This window comes from Glossina fuscipes, unplaced genomic scaffold (genome assembly GCF_014805625.2).
Source record: "Glossina fuscipes isolate IAEA_lab_2018 unplaced genomic scaffold, Yale_Gfus_2 121, whole genome shotgun sequence".
NCBI lineage: Eukaryota > Metazoa > Arthropoda > Insecta > Diptera > Glossinidae > Glossina > Glossina fuscipes.
In genome coordinates this window covers 8929646-8947899 of record NW_023998464.1, presented here as the reverse complement: position 1 = coordinate 8947899, position 18254 = coordinate 8929646, and the positions used below count along the sequence as shown (strand labels likewise).

Genomic DNA, 18254 nt, shown 5'->3' with positions numbered 1-18254 from the left:
CACTTTTATTTACACATTTCTGATTTCACCAATATTTAAATGTTTGTAACCTCTTTCTGATTTTTAAAATTTTTTTTTCGCAACCAGTGTGTATGTGAAAATGACCAAAATCAATCCACTCTAGCCTGAAAATGAGCAAAATACATATATTTTTTAATAAAAGTGAACAAAAACTCTGAAAAATTCTCCCTCAAAATTTATATTTTGTTTCTCTGTTCAAATCAAATTTCTTTATTTTTTCCAAAAACCAAATAAAAGTAAAATTTGAAAATTTAACAAATATCAATTTATTCAACTAAAGAACATTAGTACATCTTAATAGGAAATCTTATACTGATGTGATTACGATTTTGCGGAAAAGGAAGAGAACAGTTTCACATCATCAGCATATATTAAGATCTGGCTGGATTTGCTCACCGAGGGCAAATCATTAATGTATAAATTAAATAAAATGGGTACTAAGGTACGCCAGACGTCACGGGGAATTCATCCGAGGTAATGAAATTAAACAAAACACTCAATGACCTATTGTGCAGGTGAGAACTTATCCATTTCACTAAATAGAAAGGGCAACCAGAGGCTTGGAGTTTAGAAATAAGCAGTTTATGGGTAACCAAATGAAACGCTTGGCTAAAATCAGTGTATAAGACATCAGCGCGAGAGCCACTAAAGAAAGCCTTGCAAACATGACAAGTAAACTTTAACACATTGGTGACAATAGGTCTTCCTTTTCGAAAGCCATGTTGAAGTGGAGAATCAAACGATTTGATTTCAAAGGCCAAATGGTGAGTGACAATTCGCTCGAACAGTTTAGGCAAGACACTCAACTTGGCAATGCCTCTGTAGTTCTCTGCAAGTAGTCCACGTCCACTTTTGTAGATAGGAATAAAGAAGCTAGTCTTCGAACACAAAGGGAAGGCATCTAAATTCAAGAATCGGTTAAAAATCTTTGAGATAACACCGCATAGCCCGACAGCACAAGGTTTAAGTACACATAATGGAATTCCATCAGATCCAGGCGCACAATTATAATTTAGAAAGCTTAAGCCTTCAAAGACGTCATTTTCAGAAATTATGAATTGAAACCAAATTGGTACTCGGATATGGATAGTTTGCAGACTTTGAGGAATCCAACGAATCCTACTTAGGAGAACTCAGAGGTGACGAACCACAGTTTACGCTACGAGATGTAACTTTGCTAGCTGGGGAAGAAGATGAGTGCTCAATGTAACGACACTCATCAAAGATAATCTTAATTATTTCAAATTTATACCATAAGGAGCCAAGATTTTTCCTCAAATTTGAGAAACAATTTCTCGCCTCCGATCAATCTACAATCTCTTCAGATCCCGCTTTCTACAGATAGGACATGACCGTCGTAAGCCTTTTGAAGGATTAAGGACTGCATCAACAGCACGGCCGATAATACCAGCACACCTTGCATAACGAAAACGATCACACAGCCAACACGAGATGAATCGTTCAGATTCAGGGCCGGTTTTCGCACGACATGGTGTAAATAAACAATCCAGTCCAGTCCAACGAAAACAACAAAAGAAGCTTATGAAAAAAAGACCAAAAAACTGAAAGATACCGCGGCACAAAATTTCAGCAAATTAAAGCAAACTTATCACTTTCGTTCTCACTGTAAATATAGAGTGAAAACAAAGATTAACAGAAAAAAGAGAGACTTTTACCAAGAGCTCTAATTGTTGATTGCACAAAACCAAAATGAATTTTTCACATAACAGATTAATATAATTCATACAAGATAAATTCACATTTTATTCTTTTTAAGATTTTTACAATTTAGACACGAATAAAGCCAAAAAGCTAAGAAATACACTGAGAAATTGAAATATTTCTTGCAGAGAATTAAAATGCGACTACAACGCGCACGCAGGGTTGCCAAACTGAAAAACCTTATTAAACATTATTAAGCATTCTTAAACATGGTGCAAATTTTGCGGCGAAATGATTAGTAGCTTTGGATAAAGGGTGGCGACGAATTCATTCTACATCACCAACCTGTGTTTTCCAACTGGGCCGATGTATGTTAAAATACCCTCTTTGCGCGGTGGACGGTGTATCCAGTATTGTGAGAGACTCCTTTGTATATTTGATCATTGTCTGAGCGGGTTTATAGTAGTTGTTTGTCTCGAAAATTTGGCTAGTGGTCGCCAATATTGTCAATATTTTGTACTTGGCTTTAATGAAGGTTGGGTTTGGCAGGGTCTAAAGATGTTGATCAGAAATTGGCAGAATCGAAATTATCGGTAGGATCGTGATTCGGTTTTCTGGAATCAAAAAATTGGTTGACTGTGATGTTGAAAGAAAAAATGGCAGATTACTGCGTGGTTTGCAAGATCGTAGTGAGCGGGATCGCCGAGTAAAAGAAATGTTGGTGGCAGTAAGGAGAAATTAAACAAAGATTCATTATGAATACGAGATCGGCTAGAAGTTGTCCCTAGCTTGATAATTTAGGCGGATGGAAAGCCATTTTTCATGTAGCGAATGAAACGCTTATTTTAATTGTTAATTTGCAACAATTATCTTTATTTCATCTTACTACTTAAATTTTACAAGAATATCTTATCGCCAGCGTAAGCATAAAATTTTGACCGATTAATTTAATTGCGGCGCCTGCCGCTTTATTCCATTACGAAATGCAATTCTCAGCTATTTAAAGTGTGACATAATTTTTTTTGTTCTTTTTGCAACTGAATTATGCTGATTTTGCATAAGTCTGTCACACTTCAAAGTGGATATGCGATCACACAACACTATGCTGTCGGATCGTAATTCATTGAATGGTAAATAAACTTTTCAACTAGTCTCACAACCATTATTTTATTTTCAAATATTAACAGTGTGTTTTAATTTATCCTATTTTGCTACAGCACACCATAGCAATTACTTCAATTTATAATACTAAGATTTGCAAAAATTCTAAGTAAAAACCGAGTATAGATATGCTCTTCTCCCTTTTTTTTTTGGGACAGCTTATTTAACTTGCGGAACGCACTTTTCCAACCGAAATAATATTCTCTTATATGAATTATAAATTTATGAAAAATTTCGACCAATTGTTATTATTTACCCCAGAGCAAAAAAAAAGATTATATTTAAAAAAGTACTTTAAAGAAGCTCGGAAGCAATATCACTGCAAACTTTTTCTTATATTGGTAGGGTGCATTAGCTTACAAATTGGAGCGGCTTCTTTGGTATAACCTTCAAACTTGTTCTGCACTTGTATTACATCTTAAAAGGAAAAGAATTGTGCTTTTTTATATTTTATGGGATCCTCCTGAGTGGCAGAGTAGGCCGAGTAGAGTCTCGACTATCAACTCAATGATCGTGGGTTCAAATCTCAAGTGCGGTGGAGTTTTTAATAAAAAAGCCGAAAGCCTTAGATGCTAGAGCTTTAAGACTTTAGTCCTAGAATTTATTCTCTGGCTAAATTTACAATAATAATAATAATAATAATAATATATTTTATGAGAAACGGCACAGTACGTGGTTAAGACCGGAGAAGCCCTGAATAGCATAGAATATCGAACTTTCATTTTTTTCAAGTTCTTATGCTCTACGCCCCTTGTGGTAGAAGGATATATGAAGTTTGTGCGGACGTATACAACGTGCAGAAATACATGGGATCAATTCACCTTCAAAAACCCCTTTCTGAATCGATGTGAATAAAAGTTGGCAACGGGCGTGGCGGACACCATTGAAAATGCTTGCGATCGGAACTTTTTATCGACCACTTCCAATATACCGCCTTACTTTGAAAAGTCGTTGCATGAACAGCGAAGTAGTGTAGGGAATTTAATAGAGAACTGTGTGTTCACTTAAACAAAAACCACCAATCACCAAGGTGTTGCGCAAAGTGTCGGAAGATAAATAATTATAAAAATCGGCAAAAAATAAAAATAAAATAAAAATAACTCAGTGAATATAATCAACAAAAAAAAAACAAGCGGTTAATGTTGAGCGAAACAACTAGAAAAAAAATACAGCGAAGGAGTAAAAGGGCATCCAACAACTCATATGTACCGAGCGGAAGTACAGAAGGAATAATAGCGAATAGTTATTTTTGTCTTAACCTCTCCAAATTTGAATTTAAAACACATAAAAGGAAAATTTTTGTAATAAAACTGGCATACTACTAAACGAAAAAAATTAAGTGTCACCAAATTCCAAGGTAAAGCAAAAAAAATTGCAAATTCTAAATGGTAAAGCAAAAGAGGGTCAAAATACATAGTGCACAGCAACAACAAAATATACAGTCAAAGCCTTTAGTATTCCCTAATCGTTATGAAGTGAACAAAAATTTTGATTATTAGTGACTCGGCCACAAGGCAGTCAGAACTTTTATATTGTTTTGTTTTGCTTAAAATAAAAATTTTGTTTCTTTCTAAGGAGTGTTATCCAACTCATTAGAGATTTCATGGGCCTACTTACTTTGTGCAAACGTAGATCTCGTAACGTTCTGAAATTAATGTGCCTATAGCTCTGGTGCCTAGATCAGAAACATAATTTCTCAAATGTTATTCCTCGCAAACTACACAGAAAGAAAGATCTTAGGTTGGATTCTTATCGCACCGAACTGGTAGATTGTAAAATGGTACTTTTATTACCTCTAAATATAATGAGTTATTTATATTTTGATTTATACCACTTTTAACCTCGGGGTCTTCTTACTGCTTCAAAATGTTTTGATGTTCAGATCAATCTCGCCGATAGCGTGTACTTCATAAGACCGTGATAAAGTGAGGGCTACAGTATTGGCTTCGCATCGTGTACACTGTATATCTGATATAAGCTGAGCAATAAAATGTAAATGTCAAATTTATCTTCTCCCTGTTTTAGGTTTAGTTTCTGTTGTCAGGGCTGTGTGTTCGTTGTAGACTGTGTACTCCTGTTCCTCTAAAAAGTGTTGTAAGTGTTTGATACAAGCTAAAACAGTTGACAGTTCTCTGTCAATTGCACCATATTTTATCTCAGAAGTTGATAACTTTCCAAAAAGGACGCTAAAGACTCTGTTTTTCCGTTATAAAGTTGATGCGGTAAATGAAGTGTCAACTGTAAATGAGAGTTTAGCTTCGTTGCCGAAATGGGCTATCATAATTTGATCGGTAAATTTCCTTTTAATGCCTTTAAATGATTTGAGTGATACATCTTTTAGAATATCAATGCAAAAACGGACGAGACTGGCTTAAAAACATGTCCACATTAAAAAAAGTATATAAAACATCCGAGCAAGAATTGTTATACTAGTTTACAAATTCTAAATCTTGTTTTTGTTTTTCAATTTCAAATTCTTATTTTTCTAAACACGCCCCTGTTACCTAACTTTTGCTCTAGTGCAAACAAATTCTTGTGCAATTAACCCAAAAATCTCAGCCAGAACATAGAGGTGAAAATAAATGTAAACTAAAGGAAATATAAACACGTACACATAACGATAAATTAGTCATGAGCACTAGCGGTGTGATGTGTCAAATAATTGTATGACCTTTGTGTAAACTGAAAATAAGTTAAACTTTTTTTTTTTTGCGACGAGATGGTTCGCGTGCTGTTTTTACATCCAGATTTGGGCATAGGAGGTGCGTAGTTGTTGACGGTTGAACGCAGCTATAGCTTTAAAAGACCGCGGCCATCAGATCAGCTTTCTTACTAATCATTGTTTGAAGGAAACAACGGATGGTAAATTACACGCGCAAGTGGCGGATGATTGGTTGCTACGAAGCTTATTTGGTGGCTTGTATGCTCTCTGTGCTTATTTTCGAATGTTATATGCCGCCTTATTTGTAATACTATGCATTATTTAGAAACAACGTGTTGATATAATATTTTGTGATCAGATTCCAATCGCTATTCCAGTGTTCTCGACCGAAAGTAATAATCGATTGCCATTTTCCAGATCACTTATTAAGCAAAAAAGGGGTTTACTTCAAGAGTTTATACCGTTGGCCAATTGATATTTTAGAAGAATTCACTATAGGTACGACCGAAAAAATTCTCGTGAATTTAAAGTTTACTCTAAGAGTATTTCAGAAGACTTTCCGACGACTAAGTATCAGTCCTGAAGCGTTGTACTTTTCAATTCTTACAATCCATCGTTTGGATTTGCCAAATGATTGTTATGCACACTTAGACATTAATCGTTTCAAGAGAAAAAAGAATCATTCATTGACTGTTCACTCTTTTGACATATTGTCTCGCACCTTATCTGGAAACGTTACCGTTATAACTGGCGGTTACGATGAAAGAGTAAATCAAAATGTGGAAATCTATCGGTGAATTGAATGATTTGATATCTGGGTTAAAGTTAACAGAAAAGGCTATTTTGTTGCGTTCTTCAAGTGATGTTGGAAAATTTCAGCTTTTTTGCCGCGCTCAATTCTTACTGTACACCCCTGTTGATGAACATATCGGCACTGTACCTTTGGAAGGGATGTATATGTCAAAGCCAGTTACAGCTATGTAACCAATAGGTCCTACGGAGATAATAGTTCAAGATTGGACAAGCTTTTTATGGGAACCTGAAATAGACTCTTTTGCTCGAGCAATGAGGGCTGTACACAGAAAAAACCCTCTGCTAACGTATGGGAGTCATGTGCAATAGGCGAGTACAACGAAAGTTCTCTTTTGAAGCAGTTTCTAATAAGTTGGATTGGGTTCTGCGAAGTATAATGGAATCAGATAATTCTAAAATAATCAAATTTTACCTCTATTGATAACTGCTTAACTTCACTGTACGCGCATAAGTATCCTTGTCCCTATCTTCAGCTAGAGTTGTAATCGGTGTGGAAATGTGCAATTTAGATTAAAATGAAATTTTCATTTTTGAAAATTTAAGAAAAAATAACGGTGCTTGGAGTATTTGAATTACATGGATCATTTTTTAATTTTGTATTCGTATATTATATATGAATAGACATGATTCATTGTGTGACCAGTCGCAGGGCAGAATCAGCTGACCATTTCATTTTTGAGCGAAGAAAGGTTGGTATCATCAAGCGGCCTCTTAATGCTCTTACCATAACCAACATTTTATCGCGCGAAGTAGTGTACAGTTTTTTGTATTAATTGCGTGATATCTATGAGTACGACTTGAAACATGGTGATAATTCAGAGAACTAGTAGTAGTTTTTATTGGTGCTTTTTAGCATATTTTCTTACGCAAATGTGGCTAGAGAAATGTCTTCTTTTATATATGTAATGTTTTTGAAACATGACAGGACATGATAATTTTGTTGCATGAATGTTAAATTCTCTTGCCTTTTATACCTTATGTTTTAGAGCGTGGAATGACTCTATAAGCTTCCTTTTATAAATATAAAGGTCTTGATTCTTGCTATAACTATCAGTACGCCTTTGCAAGTGTCCAGATGTACTGAAATGTCGGATTCCTTTGGCACATTCGTCGTTTCTTTGCATAGAAAAATCCTGAGTGTTTGTCTTCTATTATTATTACTGTAATTAAATTATTTGCTTTTATTTATTTATTTTATTCAAACAGTGTAAGCCAAGCAGTCTACGACGACAGACGTGTACCGTAGACACATATATAATACCGCAAACCATACCAACTGAAACAGCTCCCCAGCCAACAATACATAAGACATACGTCATCAAGAAGTACACGGCTTGTTCCCACCAATATTAACAGAGTACCAGCTCACTCCAGTATTGCCAAGTAATACTTACGCTTACCTGCGAAAATAGTCCATAAGTATACGTCGAAAAACATTACAATGTGAAAAACACAGAGCTCATGAGGATTTGGAATACAGTGCAAATGTCTAAGAAAAAGGCCAATGACTCTGCTTAAAATCTGTCAAATCGCCATGATAGGTAAACCACCCAAGATAAAGAACCTAATTATAAAGCTGTTCTGATTCGTATCCAGCTTAGAATTAGTTTATTAAAAGTATCTTCATGACTTATTATTCTTATATCAAATTACTTAAATATATATATAACTGGTTACACATTTTTGTTGCACTGAATAAATTCGGTATAGGTTGTCGCCTGGCCTGGATTGAGCGTTAATATATGTTATTCAAAGTCTCGAATGTACAAATACTAAAATTGCAATTAAAAAAATGACTATCTACAGTACTAGGAATTCATATTTTTTGCATAATATGTCGTTATCCTTTACTCAATTTAATTCTGTAGCTGTTAGCTGGATATACAGTTAGTTAGATATACATTTAAAAGAAAATAATGTGATTAAAAAATAATAGTAAAATATAATTTATTTAACAATTCAGGCGCTTTAGTTTTTTTATGGCCTCCAAGTAACAAAATCGATTTTTTTAACATAGCAAAGTTTTTTAAATGAGTTGTCTAATTTATGTTCCGAAATATTTTGAGTCAAAACTCTACGTTTATGAGAATAAGATAAAATCGAATGAGTTTTTATTTACATTTTTTGAATTCAACATTTTCGCAAACCGTTGTTGTGCTATCTAAAGTCTATGCTTCACTTCTTTATATAAAATATTTTATAAAATATTTTAACAATTCATCCCAAATTGTTTTATTTAGAATATTAGAGTTGATTAAAAGTTTGGTGTGATATTTCAATGGCACACAATATTTGGTGGCGATGTGCTGTTGAGGTAATGGATTTATCACTTGAAAAAGTTCCCGGATTTCAAAAATTCCCTCATAGCTGTATGCTTTGCTTTGATTTACCAAGTGGGCCGATTGCGTCAATTACATCAAATACGCGCGCTGCTGCATTTGTTATATTCTTATTTCATTGGATGCATCTAGAAGAGACCTTGCCAAGCAATTTATGTGATTATCCACTCTGAGAGCATATTTTGAAGAAATGTTTTGATTCAAAATTCTTTATATCCCGCTTGAGTTGCAACCTTGACAACTCGTGTAACGTGTGGCCGAGCGTTATCAAGCAACGGAATGACAATGCATCTATTAATCCCTAATCTCCCAGAATAAGCCATTACTACTTGCGCTAGACATTGTCGTAGTAGAATCGCTTTTCATCGCCAGTCACAACATACCAAAAAAAAAACGTTATTTTTTTGCCCGGCAAGCAATAAAACTACTATGTTGAAACGGTGCAAAATGGCGTTTTCAATCAATATATATATACATATACGCTTATTCTCGTATGCACGCAATTTTTATACGCTTACTCTCGTATGCACGCAATTTATTTAACGATAAATTTGATAAGATATTCGCTATTACACATAAAATGTTGAAATATTGAAACATTGTGTATGAACCGCAAGTATCGAACGAGAGTCATACCTTCTGTAAGAAAGCGTAAATATGCTTCCGACGAAACTTTTCGATTGCTAATTTTGAGTTATCAGCAAACTACCCATATCCTATAACTAACTCGGTTTCTATACCTAACTTGGTTATTTCGGAAGATGATGTTTTCAAAGGGTTAAGTTCTCTAAAATACAGTTGTTCGCCTGGACCTGATGGAATTCCATCATGTGTACTTAAATCTTGCGCTGTCGAGTTGTGTGGTGTGATCTCAAAGATTTTTAACATGTCCTTGTGTTCAGGTGTTTTCCCTTCATGTTGGAAGAGTAGTTTCCTTATTCCTATCCACAAGAGTGGAAGTAGACAATTTGTTGAGAACTACAGAGGCATAGCCAAGTTGAGTGTCTTGCCCAAGTTGTTCGAGCGTATTGTGACTCAGCATTTAGCCTTTGCCATTAATTCGTATATTTCTCCGCACCAGCACGGCTTTCGGAAAGGGCGATCTACAGTCACCAACTTGTTAGAGTTTACCTGTCATGTTTTCAAGGCTTTTTCTAGTGTCTCTCGCACAGATGTTATTTACACTGATTTAAGCAAAGCATTTGATTTGGTTAACCATAGACTACTTATCTTTAAACTCCAAGCCTCTGGTTTCCCACCCTACTTAGTGAAATGGATAAGCTCTTATCTGCACAATAGATCCTTCAGAGTTTTGTTTAACTTCATTAGCTCGGATGAATTCCCGTTACGTCTGGCGTACCTCAAGGAAGTCACTTGGGTCCCATTTTATTTAGTTTATACATTAACGATCTCCCATCGGTGGTTAATTCCAGCCAGATCTTAATGTATGCTGATGATGTGAAACTGTTTTCTTCCTTCTCTGTTGAATCGCAATCACATCAGCTTCAAGGTGATTTAGATAATTTTGTTGCATAGTGCTCTTTGAATCTCCTGCAACTAAATCTGAGTAAATGTAAGAAGCTTTCATTCTCAAGAAGAAAGTCATTCATTACTCAGTATTTCATAGATTCGCATAAGTTGGAGGACGTCGATTCGATTACGGATTTAGGCGTCCTATTTGACCATAGGTTACGTTTTAACTTGCATATTGAGCTCTCGATTAGCAAAGCTAGGTCCGCGCTTGGTTTTATAAAAAGGTGGTCCAAAGAGCTTGATGATCCCTACATTACGAAAAGGCTGTACATGTGTTTGGTTAGACCCATACTCGAGTATGCCTCAGTTGTGTGGTCTCCTTCATATAGGTGCTACGTAGATTCAATTGAATCAGTTCAAAAGCAATTCTTGCTGTTTGCCCTTAGAAATTTGGGTTGGGATCCGATTGCCTCTCTTCCTCCGTATGAAAATAGGTTGCTTCTGCTGTCCCTACCGTCTCTTGAGAAACGTAGATTTGTTCTTGGCGTTTCCTTTCTAATTAAAGTAATAAATGGTGCTATTGACTCGCCTTCATTACTTGGTGAAGTAAGCTTCAATGTCCCTAACCGCTTCTCTAGGCACTTTATCTTGGTAAAGCTTAATCAGTGCAAATTTAATTATGAGCTGTTCAATCCGCTCAGAGTCGTTTGCAAGAACCTAAATGACGTCTACCACTTATTCTCGTTATCGGACTCTTTAAAGTCCATTAAAGCAACATTGCTTAATACGCGCGATTTACCTATGTCGTATTTAAACTAGCTTTCATCCTTAAAAAGTCGTTACGTTTCGAAAGTGAATTATTGTTAATTTATTATCGGTTGCCAGGCTTATGCATGCTTGCGATGGCTTAGGGGTTCATTTGCAATTTGGTCCTGTACCGGTTGTAAGTGTGCTCCTATGCTGATAGTGTACATGCTTTTTTTTCTTTTTTCTTTTTCTTTTTTTTTTTCTCTTCTTATTTGTTTTATTATGCTTATACTCAATTTTATTGTTAATTGATATTAGTTTTGCATTAAGAGCCTATTGAACTCGACTGTTACTTGTTTAGTTGAGTTTCTAGTATAAGTGGAATAAAATAAATAAATAAATTTCTATAAATGACCATTGTCAAGAAAATCATCCAAATGAACTTCAGCGCCCGGATGCCATAATGGGCGCAACGGTGACTTTGGGTAGTGATTTAAAAATTGTTGAAAATTCTACTACAAAAATAAAAGAAAATATCGAGCAGGGGGAGCCGCAAAGGAAGAATAGTCTTGATACAGAAAGAGAAGAATTTGATGCTTTGTATCGGTCGAAACCGTCGTCTCTCTTAGAAGGGAAAAAATCAAGTTTGGCTACCCTGGAAACAAATATACTGCTCGAGAAAAGGAAGTCGGTCAAAGAAATAATAGCGTCTATTAATCGTAGTCAACGTTTGCTGCATCAGGCAGCTAATAAAGATTTTCCGGTATGGCCTGACCATCACGTAGACAGCGTCAGCGAAAGCTTGATTAAAATTAAAATTAAGAATCCAATGCCAAAGACCTTCAAGAAAATCTTAAAATATGGGATGAAAGAGAACGTGATATTAAATGAATGGTAGAAGAAACCGATTGCATGCGTAGCTCAACAAAGGCTGCTATAAATGAACTTTACACAGTTGTTGATGGGGATGTTGTTGCAATTCAAAAACGGAGATTTTTTAGCATTAATTTTATTATTCCATTTCTTCAGCCAAAGTGATATTTTATTGAGATAAATTTCGTAGTTCGTGGGAAACATTCATAGAATCAATAGACGAAAATAGTCAAGCTTAAAATACAGTTAGTGTTTGCAAAATTTGAAGTGTAAATTGAGAAAGGTATTGGGCATGCCTGGGGTGGTCCGTCTTCAATTTTTGATACATTACATCTATCATTTTTGATTCTAAAACAGAAATATTTTAACAATGATATTTAAACGTCACATTGAAGAAGCCAAAAATTTTTTCAGCTTGAAAAGCAGCCCATCATCCCTAACTTTATTTATTTTTTCTTTCGATTCCTTCGCTGATATATGAAAAAGCACGATTACGTTGGACAATAGTGTTGTTACGTTTATTGTTGAAACTAAGCTATTGATCTGGAATAATAAGTTTTTGATCTGGAATTGGAAGTAGTCATCGTCGTTATATCTTCGGAAATATTTTAGAAAAAATTAGCAGTAAAGTAATTAATGTATGCGAGCTTACAACATCAACTAACTTTTTAATGTTGTAAAATAGGATTCAGATAAGTTTAGAGTTATATTAAATGTAAGCAAAAACGTTAAAGAAGTTCAGTTAAAAAATATCGCATGCTTCCAGGTGGACAGTAACGTACGTTTATATGCAAAGACTCAAAAGTAACCCACTAGTCTGTATTTTATAGTAATCATTTTTAGAGAAATCAATTCAGACAGTCAATAGCCGTTTTTAAGGCCATCTTCGATGTTTATAGACCTGGGTGAAATTAATTATCGCAAGTCTTTACTGGGATATTACACCATACTTCATGAATATTTTTCCACAGTTCGTATATATTGCTACAGGAAACATTACGCTTTAGTCAATTACTATGTTAAGAAGACCAGTTCTCTTTCATAGTTAAAAAAAATATCATAATGAGAATAAATTTTATGATCGAAAATTAGTAATAATGTAACCAAAATGCAAAATAATGTTTCCACAGTTTTATCCTTTTCTTTGATTTATGTTTTTCTAGGCAAAACTGTTATTTTCAAGGAGAAACGGCATAATTGCGCTCTGAATTAGGTATATAATGAAAGCAACCTTGAAATCTATCTTTTACTACAGGTAAGAACAGTCGTTAGCACATTTAACACATAATAGGCAGCACAGGCAAATAGAGTAGGATGTGTGGCAAACATTCTGCCGTTCGCAAAAATAGTATGTACGATTTCCTTCAAGTACTTAGTTGCTAACAGACTATCAATCCTACAAGAACGCTATGATTAAGTTTTCTGTAATAATTTGCTACATTTTTATATGTTATCTAAACATCGTTTCTTGTTCCACAAGCGCCAGCAACAGGCTTCCGAGTAAACAAGAAAGGTAATGTTTTTATACTTCTCCCCGCAATTCAGCTTTATGCCTTGAATTATTTCAATTTTCTAAAATATAGAACGATTGTGGATGCTGCGCTAATAGATGACGTGAAATGGTTTTTTAAAGGAGTTGCTAAATTTGCCGAAACTCTTGAATACTTATTGCCAAGTGTCGTGGAAAGTAAAACATATAATCAGTAATATATTACTTTATCGTCTGAAAAATATACTTTATATTGTTTTGAAATTTTCAGAACATTTGCCGAAACAACCCGTTCAACACTTCTATTAGGTCTACGTCATTTGCTCGTGGGAATACGAGAGATATCGATCACATTTGCCGAAAATTTCAAAACTGAACATATCAAGCAATTACAGCAACTGTGAGTTACTACTAACTATAAGACCGAATTTTTTTTTTGTGCTGGTAGAATCGGTGAAGAGCCGCATTAAGTCGCTCATTCGTAAACAATGGAAAAGACGCATTAAACTGGTTAGCGAAACATTCCCAACTATTCTGCTATGTCTGTTTGTCCTTTTTTGAAGTCATACATTTCGTTTATTTATATCGGTTTGTATCCGAAGCTATGAAAATGCTATGAAATGCTTTCCTTCAGTTTGCAGAGTATGTGTTAAAAAAACTTAATCGCCACTCTATAAGGAACGTTTGTGTTGAAAGTGTAAACAAAACGACGCTTCATTAACATTTCAACGTTTAGGACGCTCACTGACTTATTCACCCAGTACTAAAAACATGATAAAACCGAACAGGCGTTCTATACCCGCAAAAAGAAAAGATGTATTTCTTGCGAAAGAAAAATTCTATAAGGAAAAGCCTGTACCAAGGATGGTTTGCAGAATTAATTTGCGGAGCTTGCATCTCCAAGACACTCACTAATGATGTCGATCAAATCGAAAGTTTATTTGAGTCCTATTACCATTTGACCTGTGCATTAATCTGAATTTTGATACAATTTGCCTTTGAAATTTCTCTACAAATTTATAATATCGCAGTATATATTTCCAGTTCTCTATCTTAAGGAAATTGTACAGCATTTTCTCTTCTAGCATATTTTGTGCTAACTCGAACAATCTATTAATTAAAAAGCGAAATTTATATATAATCAGACACGTGTCTATGTATATCAGAAAAAAGTAATAGGCAAAACGACACTAAACAGAAGACATGTAAGCGGATGGTTTTTCAAAACAATAGTATATGCTAAGGGAAGTTAAGAGTTAGTTATCGCGTCAGTATATAACGAAGGTGGAAATCAAACGCGATTTAAACCGGTGCATAAACGTATTGACTTAAAAGTAAGTAAGTTAAAGTTCGACATCTTATCAAAACAGTTTTGACTTTAATGGACACAATGTAATTTATCGATTATTGCCCACATTCCGTTTTTGAGAGATAACTTGTTCAATTATTTCTCCCGAAATAAAACATCGCCAGTAAAAACAATATCTCATACCTCGCTTTTTTCCTTTCTTTCTCTCAGAAAACATGCTACAGAACTCGTCAGAGGTACTTTGAACTCTATAAGGCTCTGGTTTAGTCATTTACGAATATTGATGGCCCATCTATTTCAATTATACAACCATTATATGCCTGAAGTATTGCTAGGCAAGTGTGTAAACCACTATCTGAGGACAGTATATCCGCATAACTATTTTTACGAATACCCTGTTCTTCTACTATTGGATATGTACAATAGCATTATTTCCCAAGAAAATGCTGAGCCGAAGGTTTCGCAATTAATCGATAATGCTGCCAATAACAATAACAAAGAACAAAACGATGGCGACGCTGATAAACAAGGTTATTTAGATGATTCTCCACATGGTACAAATGAAAAAAATTCAAATACTGAGAGCCTATTTAATCTAAGTACAGTTATAGACGTTGACAAGTATCTAATAATTGAGCGAGCAGCTGACAAACATTCTTTCAAAATTTGTTTAAAACTATATACCGTTGAAACTGTGTCGCGTACGCTGAAGAATTATTTTCTATACTAAATTGGGATTAAAGTTGAGCATTTTTATATAAATATTACTTATTCGGTGTTCTTTTTCAAATGGTGTAACCCCTTTGAAATAGAATAAAAAAAAAAATAAGACTTTTTGCAAAAATACTAACTGTCGGAAATTGCTTTATACATGACAAATAAAGATTTTTTCTAATCTATATGAGATTTGATCAAAAGATGAGAATTTTCCATTTTCCAGTAAAGTGTTTGCTTAATTTTGTATAGCATTTACATAACAATAAGCATATTAAAGTTTCAATTCCCGCGACAGTTGTCTCAATTGGAAGATAATTCTATAACATTATTTGCGAAAAAAATATATTTCTAACAAAACAAAGTATTTTATTGCAAAAAAAGATAATTATTATGATATAGTTACTTATACTTTAAATTATTATTGTTATTATAACATTTTTGAATTAAGGAAATAAATTCTTTGACTAATTAAAAACAAATTGAGCACCGTCGGGTCACCGACTCTTGGAAAAGAGATCTTAATTGTTTTATATTGCTCCAGCTAACAGTCGAGGGATTCCGCATAACTTTTAACACAGAGAGACTAGAAGCTACAACCAAGTTGTGAGTTTGTTTTTATATGCAAGGTTCACAGCTTGAGGATAGCTTGAGGGTGGGTACGGTTGTGAAAGGCAAAGCACTTTCGTGAACTATGTGGTTAAGCAAAACTGGTCCTGAGGCATTTATCACGGCATAGGTAGGCGGCACACCGTTAGATTTGGAGCCGCCTGTATAAGGATTAAGCCAACCGTCACATTCCAGTGTTTTAGATTTTGCTTCAACCACATTCCTAAAGACGTAATCTTAAGCATCCTTGTAAATAAAAAGCGATATGTCCATTAGAATAGCCGTTCAAAACCCACGGAGATTTAAGATCAAAATTGCTAAAAATTTTTTGAGGAAAGTTTAATTTCTTTGCGGCATACAAACAATGCGAGTGAAAAAAGTATTAAATAATAATTCATATCTAAACAAATAAGAAAGAAAAAAAACATGGACACAAAAAGCAAGGAGGCACCCCCAAAACAATCCAAGTAGCAAGTAAACCCATAAGCCATTTCAAATATGCAAGAGCTTGGCAACAGATAAAGTAATGAAATGAAATATTAAGGTTAAAAATTAGTACCACATAGGCAAATCGCGCGTATTAAGCCTAGTTGTTTTGATAAACTTTAAACAACTCGATATTGAAATTAAGCGATAAGCATCATTCAAATTTCTGCAAAAAACCCTAAATGGGTTATAAAGTTCGTAAGTATATTTACATTGACCCAGGTTAATGAAAATAAAGTGCCTAGAAGTGATTGAGTACATTAAAGCTTATCTCACCAAGTAATGTGGACGAATCGATAGTGCCATCAATTAACTTGACTAAGAAGGAGATACCGAGAAGAGTAACAGTGTTTCTCAAGAGAAGGATAACAGAAGCAACCGATTTTCATAAGGAGGCAAGGAGATAAGCGGTTCCCAAAGCATATTCCTAAGGGCAAACAGCAAGAATTGGTTTTGAACGGATTCAATTGAATCTACATAACATCTATAGGAAGGAGACGACAAAACAGAGGTATACTCAAGTATTGGTCGAACTGAGTACGCACAAGTATAGCTTATATAACCTCAATAATCTATTATGCAGATAAGAGCTTATCCGTTTCATTAAGTGCAATGGGACGCCAGGGGCCTGGAGTTTGAAAAAGTGGTTAACTAAGTCAAACGCTTTACTAAGATCATGACGACATCCGTGCAAGTGCCGCTAGAGACAGTACTGAAAAAGTAAACTCTAAGAGACTCGTGACAGTTGATCTTCCTTTTAGAAAGCCATGCTAGAATGGAGAAATGTAAGATTTGATAGCAAAAGCTAAATGCTGAGTAATAATTTGCTGAAACAATTTAGGTGAGAAACTTAACATGGCGATGTCTCTACAGTTCTCAACGTGATATCTGTTTCCACCTTTGTGAAACGGAATAAGGAAAGTACTCTTCCAACAGAAAAGGAACACACCTGATATCAACGACCGATTAAAAATCTTTGAAATGACATCATAAATCATACTAGTCAGCCCAATTAGAAGTGCAGTTGTATTGAAGTAAATTACGATCAAGTAATTCATTCCAGAACACAATAGCTCTATCAAATGTTGAAGTGGGGACCATACAGCCAGAACTAGCACTATAACATCAAGTGACTTGTGGCAAATTGAAGTCCCCTAATGCTATGAGGGCAGCGTGCTTCTTATCAACAGAGATATCCGCATTTGGGGGAATATAGGAGCGAGTTACGTATAACTGTTTATTGGCCATTTTCGCCCGAATGGCAATAAATTCAACGTCGGAAGAAGTAAGAAATTCAATTGAATAGAACGGAATTGCAGCAGATATGATATGGCAATTAAAATACCACCACCAGTATGATCCAATCGATCATTTCTGAAAATCTGCAAAGAATTGTGAAAAAGTTCTGACGAATGTAAATCTGGCTTAAAACCTTAAGAGAAATTTTGTAGATGCATGTAAAGTCGACTATGAATACACGTCTTCCGGTATGTTAAGCTTAGTTGAGAATTACTGCGTAAATTTACCTACCATTGGTAAACGCAGTTCTTTGGAAATCGTTTTAAGCTTAGAAAATGTGAATGAACGAAATATTTGTTGGCAGAAGACAAACGAAATGTTGCGAAACCCATCAGTTTAGAATATTATCACACTATCACACGTTTCTTCTTCAAAACAATAATTAAAATCGCTTTCTATGATCCATAAAAAATTTTTTTTCTTAGCAAATAATGATGATTTTAGAGACGAAGAACAATTTCTATGATTGTTTGCGCATTTTTATACTTTTTGATAAGCCGGCCAGACCTCACATTCACCTCGATGTCTGCTTGGAAGTGTTTTGAAAGTTTTTATTATTTAATATAAGCGATTGGGCATAAGGTATCGCCCTAGAAG

At 34.8% G+C, this 18254-nt stretch overlaps 1 protein-coding gene across 1 annotated transcript; it reads left to right on the top strand.

Annotated features, from left to right (window-relative positions):
* The first annotated feature begins 6283 nt into the window (after nt 1-6283).
* LOC119640537 lies at nt 6284-15279 on the top strand. Its single transcript, XM_038038626.1, has 4 exons — nt 6284-6459; nt 13335-13454; nt 13512-13640; nt 14760-15279. Exons 1-4 carry the CDS (start codon nt 6284-6286, stop codon nt 15277-15279), a joined length of 945 nt encoding a protein of 314 aa, XP_037894554.1.
* The last annotated feature ends 2975 nt before the right edge of the window (nt 15280-18254 follow it).